The 23,272-nt window shown below is 37.8% G+C and overlaps 1 protein-coding gene across 3 annotated transcripts in view; it reads right to left on the bottom strand.

The window, feature by feature from the left end:
* Positions 1 to 23,272, bottom strand: part of Pign (phosphatidylinositol glycan anchor biosynthesis class N) — a 105,988-nt gene that overhangs the window by 37,575 nt on the left and 45,141 nt on the right. For all 3 annotated transcript variants that reach the window (XM_055601354.1, XM_055601364.1, XM_055601371.1), the window contains exons 14-20: positions 23,066 to 23,144; positions 21,627 to 21,809; positions 16,939 to 17,078; positions 14,542 to 14,641; positions 13,752 to 13,844; positions 12,479 to 12,570; positions 2,887 to 2,995 (exon numbers count right to left, since the gene is read on the bottom strand). In XM_055601354.1, the coding sequence (XP_055457329.1) occupies positions 2,887 to 2,995; positions 12,479 to 12,570; positions 13,752 to 13,844; positions 14,542 to 14,641; positions 16,939 to 17,078; positions 21,627 to 21,809; positions 23,066 to 23,144 (796 nt within the window). The remainder of the gene's footprint in view (positions 1 to 2,886; positions 2,996 to 12,478; positions 12,571 to 13,751; positions 13,845 to 14,541; positions 14,642 to 16,938; positions 17,079 to 21,626; positions 21,810 to 23,065; positions 23,145 to 23,272) is intronic.

Raw genomic sequence — 23,272 nt, 5'->3', positions numbered from 1 at the left:
TTCTGGCAGAGATGGGGGAGGTACTCTCCAGGCATCTCCTCCAAATGAAGAGATACTAGAAGCTGATAGCTGTGGGAGATGGAGAAACACTCTTCTTTGAGGGTGCTCCCACTAGTTTGTTTCCCATGCTCCAGTGGATGGCCTCACACCCACGCACACATGAGCACCAATATACGAACTTAATGGTACAAATATACAATGGAATATTATTCAACTGTAATGTAAAATGAAATTATAAAATTCATAGGTAAATGGATGGAATTGGAAATAATCATTCTGGGTAAGATACCACAAACCTAGAAAGCCAAATGCTGCATGTTCATTTTCTCCTATATGTGGATGATAGATTTGACTCTTTGGATATATATGTTTAAATTGAAGTACCAATAGATGACAGGAAACCAGTAAGGTGCCATGGGAGGGCACTCAAGTTGTTGGTCAATGTGATCAAAGACTCTCATCAATAACATTATTAAGTTATTGCCACTGGTCTTGGTTACCCTCCAGAGCGTGAGGGTAAGATTTTTGCTGAAGATGATACATATGTTGAGAAAACAAAGAATTAAAAGTTTAAAGCACAAGCCTAAATAAAAGCCAGCCAGGTGGAGCCATGTCCAGCCACACGTGGGGAAGAATCAGCCTTACTGCATTCTTTCCTGCCCACTAGAGATAGTTGCTAGGAAACCGGCCCCCTCCTCTAGGACAGCCAAACAAGGGAAGCCAGACAATTAATGGTTTGGGGGCCTTCCTATAGCCAACCAATTAAAAATGCAGCATCCTTTTATGTTTCAATCAATAGACACTTGCCAGGCAGGAATCCCCCTGCTTTGGGAATGCTGGGAGGGAAGACTCTTTAAATCACCCACCTAACCAGAGCATGAGGGTGTTGGCTTTCAACTGCATCAGTGCTGAGGGTGTGTGATCCCAAGCTAGCTTATAATAAAAGGATCCTCATGTGTTTTGCAATGAGTTCGACTCCTGGTGGTCTTTGGGGGTCTTGCGAGTCTGGCACAACAATGTATAAGTCATAGGAGATGGAGAAATTGAGATACCAATCTGGAAGCTCCATCCTGACTGCCTAGCTTTCACAGCACATGAAGGTGCTATGCATGTTACTGCAGAAGAGGAATAGTCAACAGTCTTACCTGGCTATGAACCCTTTCAGCTATAATAATGATGAACTGGCAGGATAGGCCCACTAGTGCAATACCTGCACAAGTAGCATGAGAATAACCAAACACTTTTTGCATGGACTTGACCTCCTTAACATGATAGAGCTCATTCCTGGTACAGCTAATTGGGTGAAAAAACTGTGGCTGGATAGGTCATGGGCCCTAGATTAGAACCTAGCACTAATATTTTTCTAAATAAATATAGTAGCTAATTATCCCCTAAGTTCTTTTCTTTATACCCATAGTGTAGAGCATTTCTCAACTCTCATCACAGAAACTACTTTTTATAGTAGATGGTGATTAATACAGAGACCTACAACTGGTCAACATGCAGAAAATAAGAGATCACTGTTAAGAGAGGACAGAAAGACTATAAGAGCCATAGGTATGAATGTCAAAAACAACAGCACCACTGCCTATAGGAACTCACAGCAGCTGTGACTGCATGCACACACCTGTAGAAGATTACGGAGCCAAAATCCCAGCCCAGATAGGGGTGAGAAGCATATGAAACCCCATTTTATCAGAGAAGTTACTGGTAACTGATAGCTTCTGAAGGATGGATAGTCAGTTTTCTTCAGGGATACTGTCATGTACAAGCACTACAAAGTAGGTTCAGTGGCCTTAAAAAGCAAGCACATAGTGTTGGAGGAAAAAATGGAAATTAGAGGGGAGGAAAAGGGGAGTGAATTTGACCAAAGCACATTATATGCATGCATGAAACATTCAAACAATAGAAAAAAGGCAAAAAGCTGAAGGGGAAACACATTCATGGGGATGTGAGAGTAGCTGACAGAGGAAATGTGAGGTTAATATAATTGTATTTTATTGTTTGTATGAATGAATTCTCAAGAAAAAGAAAAATTATAATAAAAACAAGCAATTAAATTTTTAAATCTTAAAAAGTAAAACCTATAAAAAAAAAAGTAAAACCTATTGAAAACATAAAAATTAAAGAGGACTATTATCTTATTTAAAAAGTGATTTCTAAGCTGGGCAGTGTTGGCTCATGCCTTTAATCCAAAAACTTGGGAGGGAGAGACAGACGGATCTCTGAGTTTAAGGCCAGCCTAGTTTATAGACCAAGTTCTAGGACTGGGCTACACAGAGAAACCCTGCGTCAACACCCCCCCCCAAAAAAAAAGCAAAATTGCTTTCTATTCTAATCTATAAAAAGGTATCATTTTATAAAACATCATACTATGTAATCTCTACCTTTTATAACCCCATTAAATATTTGTCACACTGACATTAAAAAACAAACTGGAGTTAAATTATTGAAAACCACATATCCTGTAAACAAAATAGTTGGGCACCAATTAATTTTAAAACAAAATTTTGCTATAGCACAGCTAGTAACCAATGCAAGTGTATCTCCCAGGCTATTGCCTGCTGCCCTCATGTCAACCCTCCCAGCTGCTGCGGCTTGGTAAATTTGGGGACTACACAAAATCTCAGTCCAGAGGAAACACTTTCAGCTCATGTTTGGTCTAAAGTCCTAAAGTCTTAACTGCTACTTTCTGGGCATCACTGGTTATCTCTTGCTGACCTTTTTGCTATTTTATACACATTTCTGTGTGCTACCTTAAAAAGAAAACTTACTTCTCAGTGACAATCTTGAGTGACAGGAACATAGGAATGTAACAAAGTATAACACTAAGATACATTTTACTATACAGTTGGTATGATATATTATTGAAAAATTGTAACTGACCTGTAACAGAAGTATGAACAGCTCCTCCTTTACCAAAGTAATTTTTCTTTTTAAGAGACTTGTTAAAACAGCCAGTGACAGCAGAAGAACCAGCAAGCCAGCACCCATTCTGTTTCAAAATATAATGCATGTTCAAACTTTTCCAAAGAAGCATACTAAAGACAGCATATGAAAACATGAGACATTTCACTCAGTTGTAGAATATCAAGCACGTTATTTAATCAACATGAAGTAGTAAAGCTGGCAGGGAATGATGGGAAAAAGCAGAGCAAGCACATGGCAGGGCTAGTTGTGACCACATTCCACAATTTGTTATCGTATATTTACCTCATTACCTTTTACCTTATTTCTCTAATTCATTCTTTTTCATTCATCAACTGCCACATTTCTTAAACTGAACTGGGCAAATACACAGAAGAGAATATAAAAGACAGCTAAACAAATGACTGTCAGCATCTGTGTGGCATATGCTGACTTAGAAAATGTATTCATACAAAGAAGGACAACAAGACTCCATCAGGCCATCCAGCTCTTTCCTGTCATTGACCTTGGTGTCTCCTCAGGCTGCTCTGCTGTAATGTAGGGCAGTGGGCTGAATGGTGTTGGGGAGTACCTCACTGTACAACTCAGCGTATATATGGTAAAGTAGCTGACTTCGTTTCTAGACCGTCAGGAAGACCATCACTGAAGTCACAGGTAACTATCTGTCAGGAATTTTAGCTTTCTTTCTTTCTTCATAAATATCTGAGTAATATAACTGAAAGTATGTCCAAGACACAATCTAGGACTCAAATTAAGAAAACTAAAAAAAAAAAAAAAAAAAAAAAAATTGAGTTTATTAGAGAAGCACAAATGCATGATTAGGTAAATAACCTAGAATACAGGTCATCTGATGGTCATTTGTTTTTATTCTTCAAATAATCTCTGAGAATCATAAGAAAAACATTAATACTCTAAGAATGTATTATAATAATAACTACAAAAATAGCTATGCAGAATAAAAAATTTTGCCTTTTCTCTTTCAAAAAATAAAGTGCAGCTTGAAGGCAGAGCCAAAATGGTGACTAGCACACACAGTTTCTGAGCTGCAGAAGAGCTGAATGCCTCAGTTGGTGAGTGGAAGGACTTCTGAAGCCAGGGAAATGACAGGTGAGGCTTTCTAAATGAACAGGGCACATCGCAGATGAGAACTCTGGTCTCGGGTCAGATCCTTTGATCTCCCGACAATCCCCTTTCTCGGAACTCCCTCTTCCTCAGCACAGCCAGCTCACCGAGATTCTCAGCTCAGAGCTCACTGCCTGGGGTCTGTAGTGGCTGAGGCGGGGCTCCTAGCCGCTCAGCTGCAACTGCCAGCTGTACCTGTCTTGGAGTCCCAGATCCGTGGCACCATCCTCCCAGAGTCCCAGGTCTGCTAGTGGCCATACTGACTACTCAGGGTCTCTCTGCCACTGACTGTACGGCCCGCCCAAACCCTTGGTGACAGATAATTCGCTATATAACCACCAAAGCCCAGCAGACCCATCATACAAGCCAGGCGCACCAGGCGCTGGGCCTCCCAGGCCTGGAGAGCACAGTGGAGGGTCCCCAGGACTTCCCAGAAGGTATCTGGACCAGCATCCTAGTCTCCAGCTACAGCTGGACTTCCTAACCTGGCGGCTGCAGCAGCACTGAGCTGGCGGAGCACTACAGTCCTCCTGCATAAGACCAAGCAGGGCCAACCCAGAGAGTAGAGAGCCTGGATACCCCGATCCTTGCTGATGTGACCTGCTTGAGAGTGAGTGCGCCCTTGAGTGTCTGCAGAGCCCCAGATCCAGGGGCCTTCTAAACTAGAAGCCAGGCATTGGACCCCTCCCACCCACATACCCACTGTGGGAAACAGAGGTTCTCTTGGTTCATTGAAGCCCCTGCTCTGCGGGTCAAACTGAGGAGTTCAAGCAGATAATGCCGGAAATTGCGCCACGACTATCACTACTGCCTGCTATATATACAGTGCATGCACAAATAACCCCCTAGAAGCCTGCAAGGCAGAGCCCCTCCCACACACTCAAGGGTTCGACATTCTCTATCACTCTATCCCTTAAGGCACATTTCTACCCTCTCTCTCTCTCTCTCTCTCTCTCACATGCCCGCATATGCTGTTTTCCGCCCCCGTACTTTTCCTCCCACAGGTACAGGTAAAGCACCAATGCACACGCTGAGGCCACAGGACCTCTCTAAGCTTCCTGAAGAACTCACCAGATGCTGGAGAGAGACAGTACCAGTCTGAACTGCAGAATCCAGAAACAAACAGGGAAGGTTTCAGATAAGCCAATGGCCAGGGGTAGGTGAAAGAACACATCCAACATAAATCAGGACATCATGACTTCACCAGCAACCCCCAAAATTGATGGATACTCCAACTCATTGGAAGCACAAGAAAATGACTTTAAAGCTATGCTTACCGAATTATTTGAGGCTCATAAAGAGGAAACAAACAAATCTCTCAGAGCAATAGCCATGCAAATTCAGACAGTTAAAGAGGAAATAAACAAATCTATCAAAGATTTGGCCAGTCAATTAGAGGCAAAGAAAGAGGAAATGAACAAAATTCTCAAAGAAACACAGGCAAGTATAGCCAAACAGAGGCACAAGTAAAGATACAATTAGTGGCTTATAGAGAGGAAATGAACAAAAAAATAGAGACCATTGTAAAGAGACACGTATCCACATTCAAACAGATAAAGGAAATGGTGCAAGGCATGAAAACAAAATTAGGATCAATAAAGAAAACACAAACTGAGAAATTCTTGGAGCTGGAGAATGTGGAGAAAAGATCAGGAACCACAAAGGTAAACATCACCAACAGAATACAAGAAATAGAAGAAAGAATCTCTGGTGCTGATAATATACATGCAGAAATTGATACTTCTCTCAAAGAAAAAGTAAAATCAGAAAAGTCCCAAACACAAAGCATCCAAGAAATCAAGGATGCCATGAAAAGAGGAAATCTAAGAATAATAGGAATTGACGAAAAAGAAGACTCCAGGCTCCAAGGGCCAGAAAATATTTTCAAGAAAATCATAGAAGAAAATTTTCCCAACTTAAAGAGATGTCCATAAATATACAAGAGGTCTACAGAACACCAAATAGACTAGACCAGAAAAGAAACACATCATGTCACATCAGAGTCAAAACACTAAATCTAAAGAACAAAGAAAAGATATTAAAAGCAGCAAGGGAAAAAGGCCAAGTAACATATAAAGGTAGACCTATCAGAATCACACCAGACTTCTCATCAGAAACTATGAAAGCCAGAAGGGCCTGGGCAAGTGTCATGCAGACTCTAAGAGACCACAGATGCCAACCCAGACTACTATACCCTGCAAAGCTGTCAAACAACATAGATGGAGAAAACAAAATATTCCATGACAAAACTAAATTTATGCAATATCTACACAGCAAACTAGCCCTACAGAAGATACTAGGAAGAAAACTCCAACCCAATGAAAACAACTTCACCCAAGAAAACAGAGCACACAGATAATATCCCAACAAAAATTAAAAGAAAACAAGTAATGAATCACAGTAAGACCACCAACTCCAAAATAAAAGGAACTAACGTTAATTGGTCACTATTATCTATCAACATCAATGGACTCAATTCTCCAATAAAAAGACACAGACTAACAGAATGGGTACAGAAACAGGATAGAACATTCTGCTACATCCAAGAAATGCACCTCTGCAACAAAGATAAACACTACCTCAGAATAAAGGACTGGAAAAGGTTTTTCAAGCAAATGGACCCAGAAAACAAAATGGAGTAGCTATCCTAATATCTAATAAAATAAACTTTCAACCAAAATTAATCAAAAAAGATGAGGAGGGACACTACATTCTCCATCAAAGGAAAAATCCACCAAGAGGATATCACAATTCTGAACATCTAAGCCCCAAATACAAGAGTGCCTACATTCATAAATGAAACATTAAAAGTTAAATCCCACATCGATCCCAACACCTTAATAGTGGAATATTTCAACACCCCACTTTCACCAAGGGACAGATGATCTAGACAGAAGCCTATAAAGGAAATAAAGGCACTTACAGAGGTCCTAAATCAAATGGACCTAATAAAAGTCTACAGAACTTTCCAACTAAACTCAAAAGAATATACCTTCTTTTCAACACCTCATGGAACCTTCTCCAAAATAGACCATATAGTTGGTCACAAAGCAAGCCTCAACAGATACAAGAAGATTGAAATATTCCTCTGTATTCTATCTGACCACCATGGACTAAAGCTGGACCTCAACAACAATGGAATTAGAAAAAAGCGTACAAGCACATGGAAACTGAACAACTTGCTGCTCAATGACAGCTGGGTTGCTGCGTTAAGGAACAAATAAAGAAAGAAATTAAAGACTTCCTAGAATTCAATGAAAATGAAGGTACAACATACCCTAATTTATGGGACACAATGAAAGCAGTGCTCAGAGAAAAATTCATAGCACTAAGTGCCCTCAAGAAGAAATTTGTGACATCTTATACAAGCACCTTAATGGCCCAACTGAAAGCCCTAGAAAGAAAAGAAGCAAATATATCCAAGAGGAGCAGACGGCTGGAAATAATCAAACTCAGGGCAGAAATCAATCAATTAGAAACAAATAAAACTATTCAAAGAATCAATGAAACAAAAAGCTGGTTCTTTGAGAAAAATCAACAAGATAGACAAATGCTTAGCCAAACTAACTAAAAGGCAGAAAGAAACTATCCAAATCAGCAAAATCAGAAATGAAAAGGGGGACATAACTGCAGACACGGAGGAAACCCAAACAATCAATAGGTCGTACTACAAAAGCCTATATGACACAAAATTCAAAAATCTAAAAAAAATGAACAATTTTCTTGATAGATTCCACCTACCAAAATTAAGTCAAGATCAGGTAGAAAGATTGAATAGTCCTATATCCCCCAAGGAAATTGAAGCAGTCATCACAATCTCCCTTCCAAAAAAAGCCCTGGGCCAGATAGATTCAGCGCAGAATTCTACCAGACCTTCAAAGAAGTGCTAACTCCAATTCTCTCCAAACTATAACACAAAATAGAAACAGAAGGAACATTACCAAACTCATTCTATGAAGCCACAGTCACCTTGATACCTAAGCCACACAAAGACCCAACAAAAAAAAAGAACTTCAGACCTATCTCTCTTAGGAACATTGGTGCAAAAATACACAATAAAATACTTGCAAACCAAATCCAAGAACACATCAAAGATATCATCCACCATGAAAAAGTAGGGCTTCATCCCAGGCATGCAAGGGAGGTTCAACATACGGAAATCCATCAATGTAATTCACCACATAAACAAACTGAAGGAGAAAAACCACATGATCATTTCCTTAGATGTTGAAAAAGCATTTGACAAAGTCCAACACCCATTCATGTTTAAAGTCTTGGAGAGATCAGGAATATAAAAGGCACATACCTAAACATAGTAAAGGCAATATACAGCAAGCCTATAGACAACATCAAAGTCAATGGAGAGAAACTTAAATCAATCCCACTGAAATCAGGGACAAGGCAAGGCTGCCCACTCTCTCCATATCTCTTCAACATAGTACTCAAAGTCCTAGCTAACACAATAAGACAACTAAAGGAGATCAAGGGGATACAAATCAGAAAGGAAGAGGTCAAAGTTTCACTATTTGCAGATGATATGATAGTACACATGAGCGACCCCAAAAATTCAACCAGAGAACTCCTTCAGCAAAATGGCTGGATACAAAATCAACTCAAAAACGTCAGAAGTCCTTCTGTATACCAAAGACAAAAGGGCCGAGAAAGAAATTAGGGAAACAACACCCTTCATAAGAGTCACTAATAACATAAAGTACCTTGGTGTGACACTAACCAAGCAAGTGAAAAACCTGTTTGAAAAAAAAACTTTAAGTCTCTGAAGAAAGAAATTGAAGATCTCAGAAGATGGAAAGATCTCCCGTGCTCAAGGATTGGTAGGATTAACATAGTGAAAATGGCCATCCTGCCAAAAGCAATCTACAGATTCAATGCAATTCCCAGCAAAATACCAACACAATTCTTTACTGACCTTGAAAAAAAGATTCTCAGCTTCATATGGTGAAAGAAAAAAACCCAGAATCTCCAAAACAATCCTGTACAACAACAGATCATCTGGAGGTATCTCCATCCCTGATCTCAAGCTGTACTACAAAGCAATAGTAATAAAAACTGAATAGTTTGGCATAGAGATAGAAAGGAGAATCAATGGAACCGAATAGAAGACCCAGAAATAAACCCACACACCTATGAATACTTGATTTTTGACAAAGAAGCCAACACCATTCAATGGAAAAAAAGACAGTATCTTCCACAAATGGTGCTGGTCTAACTGGATGTCTACATGCAGAAAAATAAAAATAGATCCATATTTATCACCCTGCACAAAACTAAAGTGGATCAAAGACCTCAACATAAACCCAGATACTCTAAATCGGTTAGAAAAAAAAGTGAGGAAGAGCCTAGAACTCATTGGTACAGGAGACAACTTCCTGAACAGAACACCAACAGCACAGGCTCTAAGAGCAACAATGAATAAATGGGACCTCATGAAACTGAAAAGCTTCTGTAAAGCAAAAGACACTGTCGTTACAACAAAATGACAGCCTACAGACTGGGAAAGGATCTTCACCAACTCTATATCTGACAGAGGGCTGATATCTAGAATATATAAAGAACTAAAGAAGTTAAAAAGCAATAAATCAAATAATCCAATTAAAAAAATGGGGTAAAGAGCTAAACAGAGAATTCTCTGTAGAGGAATACAGAATGGCAAAGAAACACTTAAAGAGATGCTTAACATCCTTAGCCATCAGAGAGACGCAAATCAAAATGTTCCTGAGATTTCACCTTACACCCATCAAAATGGCTAAAATCAAAAACTCAAATGACAACACATGCTAGAGAGGTTGTGGAGAAAGGGGAACCCTCCTCCATTGCTGGTGGGAATGTAAACTGTTACAACCACTTTGGAAATCAATCTGGTACTTTCTCAGAAAATTAGGAATAGTGCTTCCTCAAGACCCAGCTATACCATTCTTCGGCATATATGGAAAAGTTGTTTAAGTACACAACAAGGACATTTGCTCAATCATGTTTGTAGCAGCTTTATTTGTAATAGGCAGAACCTGGAAACAACCCAGATGTCCATCAATGGAGGAGTGGATCTAGAAATTGTTGTATTTTTACAGAATGGAATACTACTCAGCAATCAAAAATGAGGAAATCATGAAATTTGCAGGCAAATGGTGGGATCTAGAAAAGATCACTCTGACTGAGGAATCCCAGAAGGAGAAAGACACACATGGTATATACTCACTTATACAGACCTATAAGATATGATAAACATAATGAAATCTATATACCTGAAGAAGATAAACAAGAAAGAAGACCCAGGGTAAGATAATCAATCCTCCCTTAGAAAGACAAATGGCATGTGCATTGATGTAGGAGAAAACAAGTAATAGGACAGGAGCCTACCACAGAAGGCCTCTGAAAGACTCTACCTAGCAGCGTATCAAAGCAGATACTAAGACTCATAACCAAACCTTTGACAGAGTGCAGGGAATCATATGAAAGAAGGGGAAGTTAGTATGACGTAGAGAGGATAGGAGCTCCACAAGGACCAAATATATCTGGGCACAGGAGTCTTATATGAGACTGTTTATCCAACCAAGGTCCATGCATGGATATAACCTAGAACCCCTGCTCGGATGTAGCCCATAGTAGCTCAGTAACCAAGTGGGTTACCCTAGTAAGGGGAACAGGGACTATTTCTGACAGAAACTCATGGCAGGCTCTTTGACCTCCCCACCCCCCAAGGGAGAAGCAGCCCTGCTAGGCCACAGAGGAGGACTCTGCAGCCAGTCCTGAAGATACCTGATAAAACAGGGTCAGATGAAAGGGGAGGAGGTCCTCCCCTATCAGTGGACTTGGAGAGGGGCAGGGAGGAGATGAGGGAAGGAGGATGGGATTGGGAGGGAATGAGTGAGCGGGACACAGCTGGGATACAGAGTTAATAAAATATAATTAATAATAAAAATAGAAAATTAAAATAAAATAAATTGCAAGTAATTAATTAATTAATTATTTAATTAATTGCATTTTAACTCACTGGCAACTGCTTTGCTTTAGTACACAGGGCTTACAGTAACACTATATACCTGTCTTCTTTCTCTTCTTATTTTATCCTTAAATGTTTCACTTATCTGTTTCTGCAATCAAGAGGATGAAATTGGTATGGGAGAGTAAATAGAGACAGAACTTTCTCCATGAACTAAGAATAAAACTGCAAATAATCACAGGAAACCAAAATGAATTTAAGATTAATAGAAATTTAAATCAAGTTTAAAGAGAAAGATGCAAGTGGAAATTTTCTATGGAGATAGATCATTTATACCATTTATTCTTTCAGCATATCTTCTCCCTAACTATGTCAATAGCGCTTGAACAGCACAAATGGACAGAGGCTGATATAAGACATGAAAGGGTTTTACAAAGGCACCAGAAGAATTCAAAGGACAATCTGCATCAATACATAAATAAATAAAAGTATTTGAATTTAGTTTCTATTTAAGCTTGACAAAATTCCAAAAATTTTAACTGTGAAAGTCTGGCTTAGATGGTGTGGTTTTATAATTCAATACAATTATTGGGCTCGATTATAAACCGCATTCCTAAGACAATTCCTGATTAAGTCTGTTGTTGTTGTTGTTGTTAGAAAGCAGGAAAGTCAACAGGCAAAGAAATGACATAATTTCTTAAATTAACACACTTAAAAATATTCAGTTAATCTTTGTACTGTTAAAAACAAACAGATCCATCTTTATCTATTAAAGGTTGGGTTAAACTGCTTTTTAAAAATGCCTAGAGCACGCAGAAGTAAGCAGCAATGGTAACTACGTGATTTATTAAAAAAAGAAAAAAGAAAGGAATGGGGTGGTATACATGCCTACAATCCCCGGACACAGAAGGCTTTAGAATATATCATAGAATAAAGAATGTTTTTTTATACAATTTGAATGGTTAAACATAGAAAAACTGCCTAGCAAGTACAAGGTCCTGGGGTTCATTCCTAGTTGTACAGACAAAACAAAATAACACAACACAAAATAAATGAAAACTTTCAAACTATATAGATTTTTTCTCATGAAAAAATTAAATTAAAATAAGACAAATTTTCATTTTCAGTGGCACTTGATTATGGATACACTCAAAGACAACATCTGAAAAACAGAAGACTTTCACGTGTAATTAAATTCTTTAATATTTAAAATAAAGAAAATCTACACTATGAGCTGGGGTGGCTCAGCAATCAAGAGTACTTTTCGCTCCAGCAAAGGATCCCAGTTCACTTGCCAGCACCCACATCAGGTGGCTCCCAGACACCTATAACCCAGATCCAAGGGATCTCACATCCTCATATGGCCTTCATGGATACCCATATACATATGGCACAAGAGAGAGAATTGTCTTTAAATGTCGTAGTATCAATGACAAATTCTATAGGAATGCAAGATAATATTGTACATACACTAGAGAAAGGTCCGGCTTTCTACCCACAACAGGCATCAGTGGGAACACTGCTAGAAGTAATGAGAAGAAAGCCCAACTCAGGCAGGTAATCTACAATCAAGAAAAAATGTATTTAGACAAATATGGTAGAAAAAGAAACAGAAATCTGTTTTTGGCATCCCACACACTACATAACTGAAACGAAAAGCAAAAGCTGTCTGGTATTTATTTATTATTTATACTGTGTTAGTTACTTTTGTAATGACAAAATGCATGAAAGGAAGCAACTTAAGGAAGGAATGATTTGTTTTTGCCTTCCTAGATCCACAGATGGAGATCATGATGGAGAAAGTCATGACAGCCAGCAAGAGCCTGAGACACTTAGCTACACTGCAAGCAGTCAAGAAGCAGAGAAAAATCAATGTCGTGGCTCAACTTTGGCTTTTCTTCTTTTCTTTTATTATAATCCAGTAGTTCAGGTGGGACTTTTCAGCTTGTTTATCCTGATTTAGAAAATCCCTCAGACATTCGAAAACCTCGTTTCTACAGTGATTCTTTTATTTTTAAATATTGACCCATTTTTTAAATAATTTTTTTCAAAGATTTATTTATTATTATTTATACTATGCAGGCAAGAAGAGGACACCAGATATCACTATAGATGGTTGTGAGCCACCATGTGGTTGCCATCTCTCCAGCCCTCTACAGTGATTCTTAATCCCATCTGGCTCACAGCCAAGATCTACCATTACAAATATGGTTACCTTAAATTACTATTTGTTTTGGGTTTGTTTATTGTTTGAAATTTTTACACATGTGCTTTGGTCAAAATCCCTCCCAACTTCATGTGCTTTTTAAAAAACACAGTCTACTTATTGCTACTTCCCTGGAAAAGAACTGTGTGAATGGTACACAGGAGTTTACTGCTCAGACTGGAGCTTGGAGTGTGGATCTCTTAGCCATTCTGCTGCTCTTAGCAGTGCCCAGACTTCTTCCTCTCCAGGTACCAGAAGCTCCATGAGTGCTCCAAATAAGCCAGCTTTGCCATATAGCCTCTCTACATCTCTAATTCCGTCAGAAACATACACACATACACACATGCACGCGAACATACACAAAAACATATAAATCAGAGAGACTGAAAGTTGATGTCAGCCCTCCTTTCTAAAGGACCTGGCCCATTGTATGTGGGTGCATTCCACTCCTTTGTTTAAAAATAAACAATTCTTTGAGTAAACACATATCAACCCCAAGTATTTACTAGTCTGTCCTGCCAACATGAGTACTTATACCTTTGCTCGGGTCCACAGCTGAGTAAGAAACGGCCAACCTGCAAACACAATCAGTCCAGCTGTCAGCATGCAACGGTAGAAGAAGCTGAGCACCTGGTGATAAATTGCAAAGATGAGCAGTAAGGTTACTTAGGGAACAGGACAGTAGCCTACAACAGAGGGCCTCCGAAAGGTTCCACCCAGCACTGTATCAAAGCAAATGCTGGGACTCATAGCCAAACTTTGGGCAGAGTGCAGGGAATCTTATGAAAGAAGGGGGAGATAGTAAGACCTGGAGAGGACAGGAGCTCCACAAAAAGAGCAACAGATCCAAAAAGTCTGGGCCCAGGGGTCTTTTCTGAGACTGATACTCCAGCCAAGGTCCACTCATGGAGATGGCCTGGAACCCCTGCATAGAGGTAGCCCATGGCAGTTCAATGTCCAAGTAGGTTCCACAGTAATGGGCACAGGGACTGTGTCTGACAGGAACTGACTGGCCTGCTCTTTGATCACCTCCCCCTGAAGGGGGAGCTGCCTTACCAGGCCATAGAAGAAGACAATGAAGCCACTCCTGATGAGATCTGATAGACTAGGATCAGAGGGAAGGGGAGGAGGACCTTCTTTATTTGTGGACCGGGGGAGGGGCACATGTGGGGTAGAAGGAGGGACGGTGGGAGTGGGAGGGGAGGAGGAAGGGAGATACAGGGGGGATACAAAGTGGATAAACTGTAATTAATAAAAATAATTTTAAAAAAGACCAGCCATATAGAAACGCACTAAGATACCCAGACATATAATCCACTTTACTTACCAGTACTTCAATGCCGAAGATAAAAGTAAGCAAGTAGTCAACAAAACGGCTCAGAGGAAAAGTCAATAGTGATGCAACCAGGTCTTGAATAACTTGGTATCTGTTTAAGATGATTTACAAAAAGATTCCTTATAATTTGTATAACATCCTAGAATTAGTAAGATAATGCAAAAACTAAGAACTTCACAAAGCTAAAAATCCCAGAAGTTTCCATTCATAAATTATTTAAATTTTAAGATAAACTGTAACATTTTGTTCTAACAACTTTGTTTACTTTTATTTGTGGAAATCTGTAAGTATTTTAGGAAAAATGATGACAAGCATTTGCTTAATTTTCATGAGTGATTTTTGTATGACCTCAGTTTAAACAAAGGTACATGTATTACAGATAAATCAGAAATAAAATTAAATGAATGCAAATATATATAAATTGAAAACAAAATACTGAAACTCATGAGGTTGACTTTCTATCTATCACTGAGCTATACCCGCAGCCTTCTAAGGGAAAGTCTTAAATGCACTTATTTATTGGCCTATTTATTTGCAGTACTGAGGACTGAACCTAGGACTCTATACATACACATATCGGACATCCACTCTGACGCGAAGCTGAAACCCCTGCCTTTTCCTTTAAACTTTATTTAGTCATCCAGGCTGGTCTTAAAATGCCAGTTTTTGTGCCTTACCCTCCCGAGGAGATGGAATTACAGACATGCACCACTACTCCCAGCTTAATTGTACTTTTTAACTGAGCCAAATAACCTTTTCCAAACCCAATATAAGATGTCATTAATTGTACACTAATTGTAATTGAGAATTTATAACCACCAAAAATATATTACATACTTGAGTACATTTTGCATTTCATCACTAAGAAAAAAAACATTAGCATTTGTAGAGCATTAAGTAGGTAATTATAAAAGGCCAGTGTCATTCAGCTTATGACCTTTTTCTGATTGAAAACAATGGCTATAGACTAAATGATATCACACTGTTAAGCAGCCATCTACGGAAAAAAAGTTCGTACCAGAAAGAGAATATCTCTTTCATTTTTAACTGTGAATAAGCCAAGAGGTAAATGAAGTCATTTTGGAGGGGTCTGATTCTAGAAAAAAATGTGATGAAATATTTATTTATTTGTTTGTTTGTTTGTTTATTTATTTACTGGGTGTTATGAGTGTGGGTGTCTGCTCCACAGTGTGCATCGACAATGGAGGTCAGAGAAACAGTTGTAGGAATCTGCTCCCTCCTAATTACCTCGTGGGAACCAAGTGCCTTGGAGCCATCTAGTCAGCTTGAAAACTCACATTTTTTGTTTTATTTTTCATGCCATCTATTAAAGACATGAAATAAAACATCTGCAAAATCACATCTTCCCTTACAATTTTATACATATATTATCTTTACAATTAGGCTATTTAATAATTCAGAAGGCGTTCCATAATAGAACAGAATTTACTACCTGGCTGGGAAACCTTTTAGAACATTCTGTAACCAGAGAAATGTCAGAAAAACAGGTGAGCAAACTAAGCAAATAAACAGTCTTGCTCCTTTTACATGGTGAAGTCACAGTGTTCTTTGCTCAGAACCCTTTTTTTCCTTTATATTTAAAGATATTTGAAGCATTTCCACATTTTATTTATTATATGTTAATATCTTTTATAAGGTAGTAGTAGTCAAAGCTACAGTCAACAAACATTACAATAAAAATATATACTGTCAGCACACACGTTAACCAGTTGCTTTGTTTTGTTTGTAGGCAGCTTTTCCCTATGAAGCCCAGACCTGGAAATGCAGATCACCCTGAGTCTGTCTCCCCAGTCAGCTTAAAACCTGACTATCTTCCTTTCCAGGGTGACTATAATAGTAAGAAGCTACTTTTAGGCCATGGTGAGGAAGTTCTTGAAGACAGAACCACAGTATATGTGAATAGTGTAGGGTCTCTGTCAGCACACATTAATAGATTTGATATAATTACAAAGTTTCATTAATTTGATGGCTAAGAAAGGAAAAGTAAGATGTATAGAAAGAAAACACACAAATCTTGCAAAACTGAAGAAACTCTGAAATACAAGATGACAAAACAAATTCAAGATGCAAAGTACTCATGACACAGCACAGTAATATTAATTATGTTATTTTATTCTCTATTTTCACACTCAAAGAAAAGAACAGGTCACTGCTTCTTCAAGGAAACATAGGTGAAGACAAAAGGATAACACAAAAGGGATGCTTAATATGCAGCCTTATGCAGTTGTAAATGAATTGAAGACAACTGGGACATCTGAGAGTATTACAGCCATCATTTATGACTTATGCTATAGAAATATAGTGAATTTTGCATACAGAATTAACTGCTAGTAAGTAGAAAACAAAGCAGAAAGGCATGATACTTACTCTCTTAGAACTGCATACCATATTGGCACTGGCAGCAAGCAATACACATAGTAAGTCCAGGGACAGGCTTGGATCAGCAGAAAGCATGCTACTAAGACACCAATAGCTACAAAGCTACATGGTAGGAGGTGGTGTGGCTTCTGAAAATGAAACACAACACTCAAATACATCCAAACCTATGTTGATTAATAGTTTCAAGAGTTTACAAAGAGGAAAAATATCTTCTTTCTATGTTTCCATAACTAGATGATTAATCAGAGTTCTTTCAAAATAAAAAAAAAAAAATTCTGTCATTTGAAAGTGACAGCATATCAGGACAGAAACTGGCTATCCTAGAATTAGGCAATTCTCTGACACAGAGTGGCAATGGGCCTAAAGTTGGTTTGTAAATAACTCATTCAGAGCTCTGAACATAGTTCATCTTGGAAAAGTTCTTTTTTTATATGCATAAGTTTTGAGCCATTTCTGTGGCTAGCTCACAAGCCACACAATGAAACATTCTTCATTTGGAACACTTTCTGCATATTCAAGCTCCAACCTGCCATGCTGCCCACTTGACTCTCTCCCATTGCCTAAACACAGTTGGTTCCTTCATCCATATTTACACTCCTCAACCACCTGCCGAATAAAGAATCCCCTAATGTTAGTCACTAGTGCCAACTTCACCAAGGCTCCTTGATGCTCTGGGCCAGGTGTGAGTGCAAGGGGTCCGGGATACAGTCCCACTGGGGGAAGGGTACATTTTAGGGAAGTTACAATGCTAAGAACTAGAGTTCTGAGGTATGCAGCAGCCACTACAACATGGTACAAAGTACACTAAGTGCCTTCAGAAGACGTTAGATATGCCTAGAGAGAAAAAAAGGAACTGGGTGGCAGGGGAAAAGGGGGAGTGCTCTTCTGTCTCCTTTCTATGTTTAATGTTTCCTCAGCCTGTTAGCTTAGATAAAAGCAGTGGGAATTAAAAACCTCTTTCTGGAAATACACAAAATTTAAGGAGGAAGAAGAAAATATTAAGTAATTCCCATGCTGTTTTGATGTTTTTCTCTACTGGCATAAAATCTTATGGAGTAAGGATCAAGGATGTTAGGACTGCTGTAAAAGAGGCTGAAGCACGGCACTGTAACTAAGAATGAGATATTCATAAACTGGCCATGATACTGTGATGGGTGAACTTAGTTGTCAGCTTTATACACATGGAACGAGGGAACCTCAAATGAGGAACTGCTTCCAACAGATTGGCTTGCCAGCATATCTGTGCAACATTTTCTTAATTAACAACTAATATGGGAAAGATCAATTCAAAATACAAAGCTTTTCTTAGAAAAAGTTTTGTTTTATCCATAATACGGGAACAATAAACTTATGCATATTTATCAGAGTTGGTAATAAAAGTCAGATTACAAAGGGCTTAACAAAGTAACTAGAATGTTATTGCTGCTTAATAAATGATGGCTCTTATTTTTATTCTCCTTTACATTAATCTAAGAAATTATAGAATCTCTCAGTAATAGCACAAGAAATAAAGAAAACAGAGGTCCAATAGCAAGTATGTGAGGGAAAGAAGGGCATATTTAAATAAGTGTGGATAGACGAGAACTCAAAAATTGAAAGGGGCTAAGACTGCAATTGATTGTAAGAGATAAGAACTCATTCACACTATTTTGAAAAGAGTAAAATAATAAATGAAATATATGAGAGTGTCTAAAAAACAATTTGACTATCCTAGAGTTGATACAATATGGTCAAATTATCTAAACCTCAATCTCCCTTCCATATTATGAGAATCATAAAATCACCAAAATCGCAGTAAGGTTAACCCTAACTGAAAACATTCATAAAGCATCCAGGGTATGCTACACTTGGAAAAGATGGAGATCAATAAAGATAAGCTTCCCTTTTCTTGTAATATTCAACCTGTTTGAATTTTTCTCCTCTTACTACAGTCTGAACTTCCAGCAAAAAGGTGGAGAAACAACTCAGTGTCTAACAGTATATATTGCTCCTGCAGAGGACCCAAGTTCATATACCAGCTTCCATTCTAGACAGCTTACAACCACCTGTAACTCTAGCACCAGGAGATCTGGTGCATCTGACTTCCACAAGCTTCAGCAGTCACCTCCACATACCCTCCTACACACATACAGACACATAATTAAAAATAAGTCTTAAAAAATAAACTTACACCAGACTTACTTTTTTACTGTTATCAAAATGACAGATTCTCTTTTATTTAAAATATGATAGTCCTTGTATCATCTTAAACACATACAGTAAGGTAGTATGATATACCAATGCCATGGAAGGTGGCTATGTGTGTTTGTTTCTTACCTACTTTAATACTGTGACTTTTCATGGTAAAATCTGAATCTTGTATTTCTCTGTAGAACAACTCGCACTGTACTGTACCCTCAATTAAATACTGACTGCACTATCAAATTAATAAACAAAAAGAAACTATCAATCATGAATTCTTCACATGTTAACAACAATCTTTTTTTTTTCAATATTCTGAACAGCAAGAAAAAAAAAAAGCCATCTTTAGCACAAAGGCTCAGATTTCAGTCCCCTACAACCTGGCTGGGAGGCTCTTACCAAGTTCGTTAATTTCCCTTAGTTCAGTCTCATCTTTTGTAAACAGAAGTTAGAATGCACAGTTAGAAGACTGCAGTATTCATTTCAAGAACTCAGTAGAATTCCCAGATATATCTCTCCATTTCAAAACATAGCCATTTCTGTATATTTCCCTAACATGTAGGATATAATTCCCATTACAGCAAACTTCAAACACAATGAAATAATTAAAATTACTTGGAAGAAATTATTTAAGATGCATTATAGAACTTTTAAAAATTGAAATTAAACAATAATGTTCTTCTCTACATTATAGACAAATGAAATATAAAATGGTACAGGTTATCACTAAAAATGTTATTTACAGACTATTACTATTAAAAATATACTAGCAAAAGACATTACTTTTTAGAAGATTTGGATGGTAAGAGTTATTAGAGAGAAGAAAGCAAAGGAAATGGAGGTAGGATATTCTGCCCAGTGAATGACAGTCAGCAACATACTTTAAGATAGGGAAGTGCTTTAATGCATAAAACCATTTATGTACTGTTATTTCCTCTGTTTAGAGCAGTGATTTCCAACCTGTGGGTAGCAACCCCTTTGAGGGCTTGAATGACCTTTTCAGAGAGATTACCTGAGATCATCAGAATATATATTTGCATTATGTTTCATGACAGTAACAAAAGTACAGCTATAAAGTAGCTATGAAAATAATTTTATAGTTAGGGGTCACCACTATAAGGACCTGTATTAAAGGATCACAACTTTAGAAAGGTTGAGAGCCACTGGTTTAGAGGCTTGAGCTTTTCCTTTCATTTAAAGCACAATAAATCTTAAATGAAGGTTAAAAAAAAAGCATACATTTTAAGGACTCACTAAAATTCCTAGATATATCTACTAAAACATAGTCATTTCTGTGTATTTTCCTAACATGCAGAAAATAATTCACATTACAGCCAACTTCAAATACATTGGAGTAATTAAATCATTCATTGTTTAAAATATTTATTTTTATTTTATGTGTATGAGTGTTTGCTTCAATGCTATGCACATGCCTTGTGCCCGTGGAGGCCAGAGGTAGGGGCTCAGATTCCCAGGAACCGGAATTACAAACAGTTATAAGTCACCACATGGGTGCTGCAAACTGAACCTAGGTTCTTGATACTACTTAGCCTGGGCTCTTAACCTCTGGGCCACCTTTCCAGCCCCAATTAAATCATTGTTAAATAAGGTTTTAAAAAAAACTGTAAATTTATAATGTCAGAAAGCTAAAAGAGGAAAAAATTCAGAGAAGCATAAATATTACTTTAAAAGAATATTTAAAACAATGAATTTACTGTGTCTAGATCTTAATATGAGCTAATGATAAATATATTGCTTTGAAGTGGTTTGTTTTATTTTATATTTCTGTTTTTATGAGATAGGTTTTTCTGTGTATGCCTGGCTGTCCTGGTATGTGTTCTGTAGATGAGCATGCCTTGAACTTAAAAATCCACCTGCCTTTGCCTCCTGAGTACTGTGATGAAAACTGTGCACCACCACAACCAGCTTGAAGAGGCTTTAAAAAACATAATTTCTTTAATGTGTCTATGTATGTGCCTGCATAAATTTATGTGTCATTTGTAATGATGTCCAGGGAGGCCAGAAAATACCAGAGTCCTTGGAACTGGAATTCTAGGTGGTTGTGAGCTATCTGATATGGGCACTAGGAACTAAACTCTTGTCCTCAGCAACAGCAGCAAGCACTCTCAGCCTCTGAGCCATGTCTCCAGGTTAGCGTCTGTATAGCCTATCTTAGAAGTATGTGGAATACTTACACTGAGTAGTTACTTAAAAAAAAAAAAAAGAAAAGAAAAAGAACAGTATCATTAAGACTACTACAGAAGAACTTATTCATATGCATTTCTTTTAAAAGAGCCAGTGTTATCAATGTATCCTCTTTGTCACTGAAAACAACAAAAAACACAAGAAAAGAAAAAAGAAGAAAGAAAAGACAAGACACATCACTTCATGTAGTCTTACAATATTCTGAATTCACTTTGCATTATTTGATTCAGTTTCTTAGTTTATAGTCCTGCTGACACTATCATATGAATCTCTGTTACATCTGAACTTACCTTATCTTCCTTCCTAATGCCTCTTGGGATATTAGAATGAGATCTGATGATTAACAAAGAAGTGTAAGATGTCCATCCCACAAAACCAGCTGCAACACTGATGCCCAAAAAGAGTCTGTCATAAGTGTGATAATAGGACAATCCTTTCAATGCTAGATCAATCAATTCCTCACAGAGGGAGACCTATGGGGACAAAACATATATAAACTTGTACAGTGAAACAACGAAAACCAAGTTTCTCACGCCACAGAAAACTGGCATTTCATAGAGGCATACCACTACAGTAGAATAGAGTGAGTAACTCTAGATAAGAGTAAGATTCTCAGCAGACTTCCACTGAGAGGATCTTCTTGGAAAATATGAAAAAAATCTCAGAATAAAACATACTTTTTATTTTGGGAAGATAGGGCATTTTAATAGAATTCATCTTATCTGTGATCTACTTACTGTTTTAGAGTAATTTATTATGCAGAAGTGGTCCTCAGATGACATACACAGGAAATAAATGTTCTCTAGTATATATCTCAAATAATGGAAATGCCCATATGTATATACATATGTAAGCATGTATGCATATGTATGTATTTTACTTTCATATCATATGCAAGTCTATGATAAAATGTCACCAAAATAACCATATGTTAGAGAAGAACAGTTTAGTGAGCTGGGGATGTAGTTTAGTGAGCTGGGGATGTAGTTAAGTGGTAGAATGCTGACCTAGCATATGAGAGACCCTGCGCTCAAATACCACCAGGGAAAAACCTAAATTTAAAAATCATAATTAAAAAAATTACAAGTACAGATACTGGTAATTAGGCACTTTTTAAAAATAGAAGTAGAATTTTTAGTGAGGCACAGTGACAAGGTCTGCAATGCCAACTTCTTTAGAGGATGAGCTAGGACAGTTTTGACACTAGCCTGCTCAACTGAGCAATTTCCGTCTAAAAAATCAAATAAGAAATGTAAGTAAGTAGACAAATTGATAAATAAATAAAATAGGGCTGGGGTGCAGCTCAATAATAGAGTGCTTACTTAGCATGCACAGGACCCTATGTATTAAGTACATTAGCCTGTAATGTAAATACAATACAATATGATACAATACAAAACAACACAATACAGAAATAACAGTGGGGCAGAAATGACTAGAGTCAAAGCTTTGGTATGAATATGGTGCTATAAGTGGCAAATGTGGTGCTCTATCCCGTAATAAGGTTGATGGTTACTCGAACTTAATTTTCTCATTAAAAATAAAAAATAAAATAAAAGCATCAATATAGTTTCTTTCTAAAGACAAGCTAGAAGACTGTAGCCACTGATTCCCTGAAGGGGGGGGGGTCTCTGAGGCTAAAGTCCCGTGCCAAGAAACCCCCTAGCCTGCCTGATGTGCTCCCCATGCACCGCTCACCCTGCCCTGACCCCAAGGCCTATATACTTACTACTTCATCAAATTTTTCTTCTTTTATATAAGATCGTGCTTTTCTTAAAATGTCCAGCTGTTGAGAATCAGAGAGCAACCTACAAAAGAAACGAAAGAACAGTTTTAGTGTTTCCTTATTTGGTTTCTATCATGTCTTGTTTTGTATTCTTTCTTTCTATCTATCTATCTATCTATCTATCTATCTATCTATCTATCTATCTATCTA

Source organism: Psammomys obesus, unplaced genomic scaffold (assembly GCF_907164565.1).
Source record: "Psammomys obesus unplaced genomic scaffold, mPsaObe1.curated_primary_1811, whole genome shotgun sequence".
Taxonomy (NCBI): domain Eukaryota; kingdom Metazoa; phylum Chordata; class Mammalia; order Rodentia; family Muridae; genus Psammomys; species Psammomys obesus.
Note: the sequence above shows the minus strand (reverse complement) of the source record. Positions and strands in the feature narration are given on the sequence as shown.